The sequence below is a fragment of the Apodemus sylvaticus genome, chromosome 10, assembly GCF_947179515.1.
Source record: "Apodemus sylvaticus chromosome 10, mApoSyl1.1, whole genome shotgun sequence".
NCBI lineage: Eukaryota > Metazoa > Chordata > Mammalia > Rodentia > Muridae > Apodemus > Apodemus sylvaticus.
This window is the reverse complement of record NC_067481.1, coordinates 103,301,699-103,313,901: the sequence shown is the minus strand read 5'-3', so window position 1 is coordinate 103,313,901 and position 12,203 is coordinate 103,301,699. Positions and strand designations below refer to the sequence as shown.

General features: G+C 46.4%; 1 protein-coding gene across 1 annotated transcript in view; it reads right to left on the bottom strand.

The window, feature by feature from the left end:
* The window catches only part of Abat (4-aminobutyrate aminotransferase), a 94,751-nt gene that overhangs the window by 44,053 nt on the left and 38,495 nt on the right, over positions 1-12,203 (bottom strand). Inside the window, exon 2 of the mRNA XM_052194880.1 lies at positions 1,426-1,539. Coding sequence (XP_052050840.1) covers positions 1,426-1,495 — 70 coding nt within the window. The 5' untranslated portion in view covers positions 1,496-1,539. The remainder of the gene's footprint in view (positions 1-1,425; positions 1,540-12,203) is intronic.

Here is a 12,203-nt window from a genome sequence, read left to right as displayed (position 1 = left end):
GACAAGATCTTACACATCCTAAGAGCTGGCCTAGAACTCCTTATGGAGGGAGCTCTCCAGACTGGCCTTAGAGGATCCTTCTGCCCCAGCATCCTGGGTGCTGGGATCACTGAGCTAACAGGCTACAAGAGACCTTGTTTCAAAAATAAGTAAGTGATGAATTCCTGACTTGCTGCAGGTCAGCACGGCCAGACAGCCCCATGCTGTGCACGATTTGAAGATGCAGTAGGTCAGAGTTCACAGCTGGAGCTCAGCGCCTGAACACTCAAGTCAGACAGTCACCAGCTGGAGGCAGTGTGCCCCCTCCTGGCACTGTTCTCTTAGCTTCCTCTTTTCACACTCTGTCTTCCTCCCCGCCCCTCCCCCACTTCAAAGGCAAGGCTGCCCTTGAACTCTTTTTGTTTGTTTGTCTTTGGTTTTTTTTGTTTTTTTGTTTTTGTTTTTGTTTTCTTTCTTTCTTTGAGACAGGGTTTCTCTGAGTAGTCCTGGCTGTCCTGGAACTCACTCTGTAGACCAGGCTGGCCTCAAACTCAGAAATCCGCCTGCCTCTGCCTCTCAAGTGCTGGGATTACAGGCGTGTGCCACCGGCTTGTCCTTGAACTCTTGACCTTCCTTCCTTAACCTTCCTTAACCTTAACTGTATGACCGTTGGGCAACATGCTTGTAACTTCTGCTTTTTCTTTTTTCCTTTTAATTCATGTTTCATATACCCAAGGTAGTCTTGGGTACCTAATCCTAATCCTTCTTCCTAATCCTTCTGAGCTACTGAGTTTTGGGATTAAAGGTAGTTACCACCTTACCCATTTGTGTAATTGTGTGTGTGTGTGTGTGTGTGTGTGTGTGTGTAACTGTTCAGATGCATGTGTTGGGCACTAGGAGCTGACATGAGGTTTTCTTCAGTTCTCCTTCTGAGGCAGATGCTCTTGATGAACCCGAGACTGATTTATCTAGTCTACCCACCGCCTGCCTTGGGGATCTCCTCTCTAAATCAATCCTAAAGGCTGGAAGAATAAGCAGGCTGCCACGCCCATCTCCAGTTCTCACAATAAATTCCTTATCTGTTGACCTGCCTCCTCAGCCCAGCTGCCCCAGTTTACACAGCTCTGGGGATTAAGCCTAGTGTGTGCTTGTGTGCTAGGTACACACTCTGCCCTGAGGTACACACACCCTCAGCCTCCCTGTTGTGGCTTTCTGTACTCTTTCTGGGTTCTTCTGGCTTAGAGGCCACCCCTCCAGAGCAGAGTGGCTCTGAGCTGCATCGACTCCCTTCCTACATGAGAAGCGTCCATCTATGGACGGGGTCAGCGGTAGCCATGGTGATAGTCTCACTGAAGAAGCTAGGGAAGGAGGACTTTGACCACAGAGCCCACATTTGCACCGTGTCTTTTAAGGAGCAGGTCATGTCAAGGTTTTGGTGGGGCTTACCAGTTGTGAAGAGGTGGAGGTTTTTCTGGGAACTGCAGGCCAGCCGTCGGGTAATCAACAGGAAGGCCATGACCCCCTCCTTCAGGAAGAGGAACCCCTTCACTTGCTGCTGTACTGAAAGAGACCAAAACCACAGACTTAGACCCATGGGGACCATACCTCTGCATTCTAAATCCACCACTACCCACTTTGTACCCTCTTAGGATACAAATTCCCTTGCTGTATGTGAATACTCTCTTTAGTCAAGCACATTTTGTGCCGAATAGAAAATACACTTAAATTTATGTTCTTTTTCTTTCCACATTCCTGACAGGGGGAGCATACCCACTTACTAGACAGAAAAATGGAGGCCCAGAGAAATGGTTCGACTGCTAAAGAAGCATGAAGATTTGAGTTTGATGCTTAGAGACCTTGAGAAAAAGCTGGGTGTGGTGGCACACCGAAGGAGATAGTGTTGCATTCACTGATGTCCCCTTATGCAAAAGGAAACCAGAGGACTATGAGGAAGGTGTTCCTACCTGAGCAATACCTTTGTAAGCAAGTGTAGAAGTTTCTTTGCAGCCTGACCACCCTTGCTTTGCTTGCCAGCTCGAGCTGGAGTAGTTTCTGTTGTTTGTGGACAGAGAGTTCTTGAGGGACACTGCACAGTAGCAAATTTTGTGCAATCTTATCTTTTGTCTCTGGGAGAATCCACCCCATAGCTAGATGCGCTGTGATTCGGGAATCTTCACTCTTCCTGGGCGGAAAGGCTGTCATGGGGGTATTGGCTGAAATGCTCAGAGACTGCACTGTCTGGCTCCAGATATCTGCTCCCTTGTCCATCAGACAGGGCTCAGCCCATTTCAAGTCTGAGGAGGGGATCTTTCAGGGGTGACTCCCTGACCCCAAAATCTTTCTTTACTTGTAAGAGACTAATTTATTCAGTTAACCTAGCCACAGTAGATAGAAGGCTTGAATAATAATAATAATAATAATAATAATAATAGATACAGTTCAAGGTTGGGCATGGTAGTTCATGACTTTAACCCCAGTGCTTAGGAGGAAGAGGCAGGCCGGCCACAACTTCGTTATGACCTACTCTCCACAATGAATTCCAGTCCAGCCAGAGGCTACACAGTGAGAGCCCGTCTCAAAAAGGAAGCAATTCAGAGACTCCATCTTATTTCTTTTTATAAGAGGAAACCTTAGGAGAAAACAGTAGGCTTTAAAATTGTGACCATAAATTAACGTAGAAACCATATTCTTCTCTTGACAATTTAATGTACTTTTTAAAAGTTGATTCTAATATCCAACTCAAGGCAGGCCTATTAATTCAGCCTTAGAATAACTATGTAGAAAAGGCAGCCACATGGGCCATTAGTCTTAGAGCGCTGAGCTGTCCATCACAATCCAAGTTTCGTCTATCAAATATGTTTTAGAAGAAGTGTCTTGAAGGACTTGAGCCTTAATGTTTGAATAGCTTATAAAAGTGAGAGCCACACCTATGCACTTTCAGTTGACAAGTCGCTTTGGAAAACATGCCCTAGTGACAAGTGACATTGTGTACCCCGCAGCTGACGCTCACCTTTTAGTGAAACAATATGCCAGTCACTCATTCTCAATGCATTTTTCAAATACTCAGAAGAGTCCATTTTCATTCACTTTCTTGCCCCACTAAGCAACCAAAGTTAATTAGGCAGCTGTTACAGGCAAGGCACCGAATCACTTAGGAGGAAGGAAAAACGGGGAAAACACGCTCATAAGTTTTTTGGCAGAGGACTACAACCAGAGAAAGGGAGGGGGAGTCCAATGTACCTGCATCTTGTTCACAATGTCATTAACTTCTTAAAGTAACCCGGCCAGGTGCTCATATCAAACGTTTCCTTATCACTGTCAACAACGAGCCTCACATAACACAAAACGGAAGCCCTGGCATAGTGCTGCACCTGCAACCCCAGGATGCGAGAGGTTGAGGCAGGAGGATGGTGAGTTCAAGGCCACTCTAGGCTACATAGCAAGGTCAAGGTCCAGTGATACAAGGAAAAGCCTTGCAACCAAACAACTCCAGAACAGAATCATGAGTGACTGCCTGATGTGCGCAAGGTGCTATGGGAAGATGGGCGTGTCATCTGAGCTGCAAAGTTAAGTAGATTCCAAACACTGAAGGGGAGTTGAGACAGAGTGACAGAGAGACATCTCCAAGAAGACAAGACTACCTAGCCATGCTGTCAGGTTTCTGAGAGGGGCAGGATGTGCATCAACTTGGCACCAGAGTTACCACTGAGCAGACAATGGGCTTGCTGCGGGGCATTGACACGGGAGAGAGGGTGGAGCAGGCCAGAGGACAACTCCATAATCCTCAGCCTTGATGTTGCTGTGGATGCTTGGATGACAGCGCACACCTGTAATTCCAGCCGCTCAGAGCCTGTGTGTGATGCTGTAATTCAATGAGAATATTCCACATGGGTTCGTGCCTTTGAACACTCAGTTCTCAGCTGGTGGTGCTGTTTGGGGAGGTTTAGAGGGTGTGGGTTTGTGGGAGTCACTAGAGGCAGGCTTTGATACGTTACACACCCACACCATTTCCAGTGGCTCTCTTTCACGCTGTTCTTCTAGATATGAGCTCTCAGTCTGCGGCCCCAGCCACCGCCCCTGCCTGCTGCCAAGCCTGAGATAGGAACCCATGGTGGTGATGGCCTCTCGCCCCTCTGGAATGACAGGTGCAAATAAACCCTTCCTCTGCAAGCTGCCTTGGTCATGGTGCTTTATCATAACAATAGAAAACTGACTAATACACTGCGGCAGGATTATAGAGTTTGGGGCCAGCAAGGGCTACTGGGTTCTTCTAAAAAAAAAAAAAAATTACCTCTCCCTCCACCGTGTGTGTAGCTTTTGGATATAGAAAAGTAGAGGTCAAAGGACAAACTCTAGGAGTTGGTTCTCCCTTCTTCCATCATCTGGGTCTCAGCCACTGAGTTTAGATTCTCAGGTTTTGGTGCCAAGTGCCTTTACCGTCTGAGCCATCTTGTCGGCCCAGAGTTACGGATTCCATGAGAATCCAAGTTATGCGTCAAGTTTTAATGGCTAAGAGATCCATAAGATGAGAATGCCCCTAACCTATAATCCTCTTGCCCAGGGACAGACACTTCCTGAAATTCTGGAGGCTACTGTTTAGGGGCGACAACAAGCCACATATTTTCACCCCTCAAACCTGTTGGTCTGACCCACCTGCATGGGGAGTGCTTGATCCCATGGTGGCAGGAGGTACCTCGGGAGGTATGCCTGCCCGGTTGGACCTGGTGGGAAATAGTCTTATGGGCTTATCTTTATAAGCCTCTGGGAAATTTGACTCGTCACCATTTTCTGAGAACTCCAGAACGGACCTGGCCAGAGTCCTGGCCAGTATTTAATTAAGGCTTACTTCAGATTTGGCTCAAAAATTGTGGTAGTGGTCTTATTTTTGACTGGTGGAATTAACAGTTCCTAAACAGAGTGCAGTACTACACTGCTGTAGTTCTATCACTCAGGGAGACTAGATCCAGCTTGTGCTATATACAGAGACTCTAAAACAACAAGAGTCTATGAGTTCTTCTTAAGAAGTTCTACAGAATTGCCACATAAAAGATTGCACCCAGACACTGTAACAAGAAAGCTGAAAACAGGACTTAAACACGCCATTCATCCGCTCCCTGCACTGTTGTTCAAAAGAGCCAAGAGGCTCCCATAATCCAAGTGTCCATCAATGGATGACAGGTAACACAGAAAGGAGCAAAGGACAGACACCAGCTACGTCTCAGACAAAGCCCTGTGTTAACTGTTCCATTGGTGTGACACAGGGAAATCCAGGGCTGTCAAGGTAGACCAGTTGACTGATAGAGTGCTCGTCCAGCATGCGGAGGCCATGGGGTCTATTTCCAGGGCTGCTTATTGTGGCACTGGCTCTCCCAGCACTGAGGTGAATGGAGAAAGAAGTAGTTTAAGGATATTCTTAAGATATATATTGAGTTCTAGGACAGCCTGTTCTATATGAGGTCTTGTCTCAAAACAACGGATGCCTCCCAAGATCCTCCTACTTCCCATCCCTCTCCCCCTTTCCCCAAGCAACCAAGTAAGCAAAATGGTAGACTGGGAACCGAGCTGAGAACAGACAGTTTTAAAGGAGCCTAAAGTCCAGCGGGGCCTTTTCCTTAGGTGTGGTCAGAAAGGAAAGAAATTTAAAATCAATTAAAGCCCCAGTGAGTGCATGGCAAACCAAGAGAACTTTGGCTCCAGCTGAGCCTCCATTCTGCAGTAATTCTGGTCTAGCCAGGGAGCTGATGCCTCAGTCCTGCCCACCTTAGTTAAAATGCTAATTGGTTCCTGTGCTGCCTCTTATCTGCCCTCTGCAAAGGGAGAGAGGTGGGCTGGAGTAGGACTGGTAGAGAGTTCAACGTTTAGATCAACAAGGTGAGAAGAATTCAGGTAAAATGGCAGGGAAGGAAACTAAAGCCACCTCTTGTAAGTAAAATCCAAAATTCCATCTGTTCTGGGGGAGGTCACAAAGCCATGTGGTGCTTGCCTGGTAAGCACAGTGTCCGGTATCACATAAAAAACGAACAATACGCAGACAACATAACCCTCTCTGGGGAATTTCTCTGCAGGGACAGTGACTTCCTCTTATATTTATTACTTACCTAGACTTCCCCTCCAACCCCCATCCCTTTTAAGGCCATGTAGCTAAGGTTGACCTTGAACCTCCTGCTTCCAACTCCTGAGTCCTGGGGTTGCAGGCACGCACCACCATGCCCAGTTTTGCGCTGTAATTCCAACCTGAAGCACTTGACCCACTGGGCCACATCCCAGCCTTTGGTGTATTTTATATCTAACCTAATTTATCAGTAGGGTCTGCCGTGGTTCACAGGGTCAGACGTTCAATGGGCTTGTCTAAGTTCCTAGAGATGTCAAACCAGGGGCTGGAGAGAGAGCTGGCTTAGCAGTTAAGAGCAATGACTGTTCTTCCAAAGGTCCTGAGTTCAAATCCCAGCAACTACATGGTGGCTCACAACCATCTGTAATGGGATCTGATGCCCTCTTCTGATGTGTCTGAAGTGTGGTGGCACCTGCAGAGGAGATGTGTGGTATTTCGAAGAAAACCAGATTCGTTCCCATTCTTTGCACATCACCCAATTCTTTACACCTCAGGGGCTGGGGAGATGGGTCACTCACTTTATAAAGTGCTTGTACTATAAGGTAGAGGATATTAAGTCACAGCACACACATTAAAAGTTACACTCTTTTGAGCGCCTCTGGGAACATCTGTAATTCCAGCGCTGGAAGGATCCCTGGGGGACATGGGTTAGCCAGTTTACCCCAGTCTGAGAGCTGCAGGATCCGTGAGAGAGACAGTTTAAAAAACTAGGTGGAGCCAGGCTGGTGAGCATGCCTTTAATTCTAGTTCTCAGGAGGCAGAAGAGGTGGATTTCTCAGAGTTTGAGGACAGCCTAATCCTCACAGTGAATTCTAGGACAGTCAGGATTACATAATGAGATCTTCTCTCACAAACAAACAAACAAATAAGCAAAAATAAATTAATATAGGCGAGGAGTAAAGGATGCAAACTCCTGGTGTGTGTGTGTGGGGGGGTGTCACACACACACACACACACACACACACACACTTTTCATCCCTGATTGCAATTCTTCATTTTCCTGGGCTGTGACTCTGGCATGTTAAGTTTCCTCCTCTACAAAATGGGGGTTATATCAAATATACCTGCTTTGTGGCTGGGTGGAGTCTGCCCTGAGAACCCAGCGATCGGCCCCTGCTATCTGCTTGCCTCAGGAGCAAAGTCTGCTTGCGCAATCATTGAATCAACACTACGTGCTTGACACAAACTTTGAAGATGGCATCTGACATGTCTTCATTGCACTGCTCAGGCCCTTTACACAGGAAGTCTTTGCTAGAGGGCAAGGCCCCTTCCCGGCAGCCCCTCTCGGGCCTCAGAACGGCTTTTCATTCCCCTGTCTCACTCAGCCTGAAACAAGTACTGACAGGGTCTCAGGACATTCCTTTCTTGATTTGCAGCTGGCATTTTTCCTGCAGACTCAATGGGACACAAAGGCACACAATGGCCAAGTGTCCCTCAAGGTCAGGGGTCTCCATGGAAACCAATAAAGGCAGCCCCAGCTGGGTCTTTGCAGATGGTTAGCAGGGCCTCCTTCACAAGTAGTAATGGGTGGCTTGTAACATGGGTTTCAGTTCCATCACCGTCCTCCCACCATCCTCCCACAATCCTCCCTCCCTCCCCCTCCTCCCTCCCTTTTTCCCTCCCTCCCTCCCTTCCTTCCTTCTTTCCTCCTCTTCCTCCAGAAGAGGTCTGGAGGCGTCCACCTGCACTCACTCTAGGAGGGCCACTCCCTCCCTCAGTACAGAATGCTCCCCCTCAGCCTGCCTCATGGAGTTTTATAATCTCATGGTGACCTGTGTGAGCACAGAGGAACAGTGTTCTAGAAATGAGCCAGGGTGGGCACCTGAGAAACACCGAGGGGTGCAGCGGGGAGGAGCCAGGAGCTGAGCACAAAGCCAGCTGTGCTTGGCGACCCCAGACAAGCATTTTATAGCAGCAACAGAATGAGACCAGAGCCTCGCCTTTGCATCAAGGCTGCCCAGGTGCTGTTTCCTCAGATCCTGGAAGCCAAATGCACCTATCCTTGTTTACTGGGAGGAGAAATAGTTTTGCTTTCCACACAAGACCACTCAGCAATAGCCAGTGAATTAGGGCAGAAGAGTTAAGTTAGGTTTAAATGTAACGACCCAATCATATCAATATTCTGTCCCATCCCCCCTCGAAATCCACTTGTTGCAGGCTATGCCTGCAGATCTTATTTGGAGGTGTAGGCTTTGGGAGTGCATTAGGTCACAAGGGTAAATCTGTCACACGAATGAGATTAATGCTCTCCTCAAAAGATCAGAGAGATCCCTCAACCCTTCCTCCATGTGAAGACACTGAGAAAAGTTGGTCATCCATGAATCAGAAAGTGGGCCTTCTAGAGACACGAGATCTATTAGCATCTCAGTCTAAATCTCGGAACCCCAGCCTCCAACACCTCGAGGAATAACTTTCTGTTGTCTAAAAAGCATCCAAGCCAATGCCATTTTGTTATAGTAATTTGCGTGCACAGTTGGTTCTAGGCCAACCAGAGTTGCAAAGTGATATCATGTCTCAAAAGTAATGTGTAATTTCTCACCTTTCTCCTTTATTGTTCTCATTAACCCTTTAAAAATTTCGTTGTCTAGGTACAGTGAAGAGAGACCCAAGGTTGTAGTAAAGAAAAATATCTCAAGTACTGATGTCTTGCCTTCCATAAAAGAACAATAAACAAGCAGATTCATACTCCAGTGTGTGTGTGTGTGTGTGTGTGTGTGTGTGTGTGTATTATGGGTTTTGAACTTAAGGCTTTAAATATTTATTATTTCTCTCATTATTAATTTAAATTATGTGCATCTATATGCATCTGTATGTAGGTATGGACACATGAATACAGGGCCTCCAGGAGTCAGAGGTGTTGGACCCCCTGGAGTTATGGTTCTAGGCAGTTGTGAACTGCCTGACACTGGTGCTAGGAACCAAACTAGGGTTCTCTGCAAGAGCTGTGTGCGCGCTTAATCACTAAGCCATGACTCCAGCCCCTGAACTCAAAGCTTCATGAATACTAAGCACAGGGCCTACTGCTGAATCACATCCCAGCCCCACAGTGTATGTGGAAGTCAGGTAGTAGAATTACTACTCTGCTCTTTATCTAAGCTCTCTCTCTCTCTCTCTCTCTCTCTCTCTCTCTCTCTCTCTGTGTGTGTGTGTGTGTCTGTGCATATAATTTTCAGGCTTGTGTTTGTTTCTATTTATGTGGAAACGCCATTTGAATCTTGTTAGGGATCGAATTTAATCCATATACCACTTTGGGTACTGCGGTTATGTTAACAAGATTGTTTTTATCTAGTTCATCACACGGATGCTTTCCACGTGTGTGCCCTCTTTGGTTTCTTTCATCAGAGCTTTATAGTGTGCATTAGCGATCCTCTGACTTTTGATCGAACTTACTCGTAGGCACTTTATTCTGTTTTTGTAGCTACCATGAAAGGGACTGCTTCCTTGATTAGTTTTTCCACATCATTTGCTATCGGGTTAGAGAAGCGTCAGCCCAGGAAATGATACAGTGAAAACGCTATATTAACAAAGGACCTACCGAGTCAACACAATCCTCTAAGACTATTCCAATGACATTCACACAGAACTAAAAACCAACAGTCCTAAAATGTGCGTCAAAGCACAAAAGACAGAGCAACGCAGTCCTGAGCACAAAGGAAATTGCTGGAGGCTTTGCATTACAGTCCTGGATTTCAGCTATGCCACAGAGACGCAAAACTGGCTAACAAACACTGTTGCGCAAAAAATAAACCCGGGGCACTGGGACAGAACATAGGACAGAGAGTTGAACCCAGCTCGACATCTGAGCCTGAGCCTGCCCAGCTGCCTGATTTTTCAAAAGTGCAAAAAGAATGCTCTGGAGAAAAGACAGCCTCTTCCACACATAGCGCTAGCAGTAGTGAACATCCCCACAGACAAGAATGGAGACAGATTGCTCTCTCCCACCCCGGATCAAAAAAATCCCAAACAGACCAACCTGTTTCCTGCTGAACGCCTGGACCTCTGAAGCTGGGAAAGGAACGCACAGAGACACTTCAAGACGCAGGCCCAGAAAAGGTCTTTCCAAAAGGTCTCCCAGAGCGCAAGAAACAACCAAGAACCAACTGATGAGAGAGCAGGAAATCGACAAGCTTCTCCTCAGCAAAGCAGCAATCAGCTGAGTGAAGGAATCACCCAGGTGGGAGCAACCTGCCGGCTACACCTCTGACAGAGGAGGGATAGCCGAAGAACCTGGGTACTAATGAGGGGTGAAAGCACAGAAGTGTTTTCAGGTTCCTGGCATCAGAAATGCAAATGTCATCTCCCTCCGATCAGAAACGCTACTATAGAGAAATCAGACAGAAACATGCACGGATGGGGGAGCAGGTGCAGCCTGCCGTTGGAAATACTAAATTGGTCAGTTGCTGTGGGAGTCAGTAGAGGTTCCTCAAAGTGCTAGGACTAGAACCACCACGAGACTCAGGACACTGTGACTCCTGGGTCTCTAGCTGAGAGGGAGTCTAAGTCAGCACATCACAGACACTTAGACATCCATGACGACGGCAGCACCACTCACAACAGCCAAGTATCAGCCTGCCCAGAGAGGACTGGATAACGGGAGTCTGGCTCACATGCACAGAGGAGTTTCCTTCAGATCCAAATGATCATTTGCAGGAAAATTGAAGGAACTGGAGATCATCATACTAAACAAGACAGACTCAGAAAGATGACATTTATTTTCTCTTATTTGTGAATTCTAGATTTTACATAGATACATAAATAACTATAAATTCATGTATAGGTATGTGCATATACATGTGAGTTCAATGCAATCTCTGTCCGGATTTGGCAAGGCATATATGTTTGAAATATTGTCTTCATAAAGCCTATCACTATTTATACTTAATACATACCAATAAAAAGGTTTCTATAAAAATGTAGCCAGCGAGTGGCTCAGTGAGTAAAGGCATTTACCACCAAGCCTGATGATCTGAGTTTGATCCCCAGGACCTGTTATAAGATATTTGAACTGGTTTCTAGTTGTGGTGTGGCTCAGCCCTTAGCACACACCTTTAATCCCGCTGGCCTGAATACACACATGCCCTTACTACACACTTTTAATCTCAAACAATGAAAGTAAAGGTAGTTTATAGAAGGAAGCACCAATGTTTGAAAGTGATGTCTAACTGAGTGGTAGAAAAAGTGATGAATCAGAGAAAGATTTGACAGGATAGGATCCGCCCAACTCTCCCTAGAAGAGAGGAGAGGGAAACTACTTAGGGAGAGGCGGACAGTACAGGGGAAGAGAGTACAGTGAAGGAGTACAGGAGAGTTCATGGAGACATTACAGTAGAGTTGAGAGCAGAGCAGCAGAGAGGGAGGAGGAGGCAGGGTTACCGCAGAGTGTTTCAGAGACAGACTGAAGAGAGAACAAGCTAGACACAGACAAAGACAGGGTGGTCAAGACAATGAGAAGGAGTCAGAAGATTAGAAAAGATTGTTAGAGTTAGTTTGAGGCCAAGTGGAGCAAGGTTGGGAGAAAAATCCAGCTGGAATCAGTCAGCTTGGAGGGGAGTCTGAGCCAGAACAGCTGAGTTGAACCAGCCAGCCACAGTTCAGAAAGAAGACAGGGTCAGCTGATTCTGCAGCGAGCCTCAGAGGCTGAAATCATTCGAGGCTTAGATTAGATTGTACGGGAGGCTAGAAGCTTCCAGAACTAGGCCAAGGTTAGCAAGATAATCATATATAGCTCAGAGACAATTATATCAGGGGAATAAAAGTTACTTTTCCAAGGAGTCACATGGCAGGAGACTTCCTGAAAGCTGTCCTCTGACTTTTACAAGAGTGCCCACATACATACAGGCACACAAAATAACTAAAAACCTAACTTCAAATATAATGCAGGTGTTTGAAAGTGCAAAGATGAAAGACATGCTGATGGACAGTATGACACTTTGCTGAATTGGTTTATTGGTTCTAATGTTTTTGGTAATCTTTAGTGTTTTCTATACCACGCTGCCTCAAGCAATGACCATGGGACTTACTAGTAAATCTGAACAGTCTTATTTTTTTCTTTTGATTGATTATTTTTTTCCTAGCTCTCTGGGATGCAACGATAGCTTGTTCGGTGTGATCT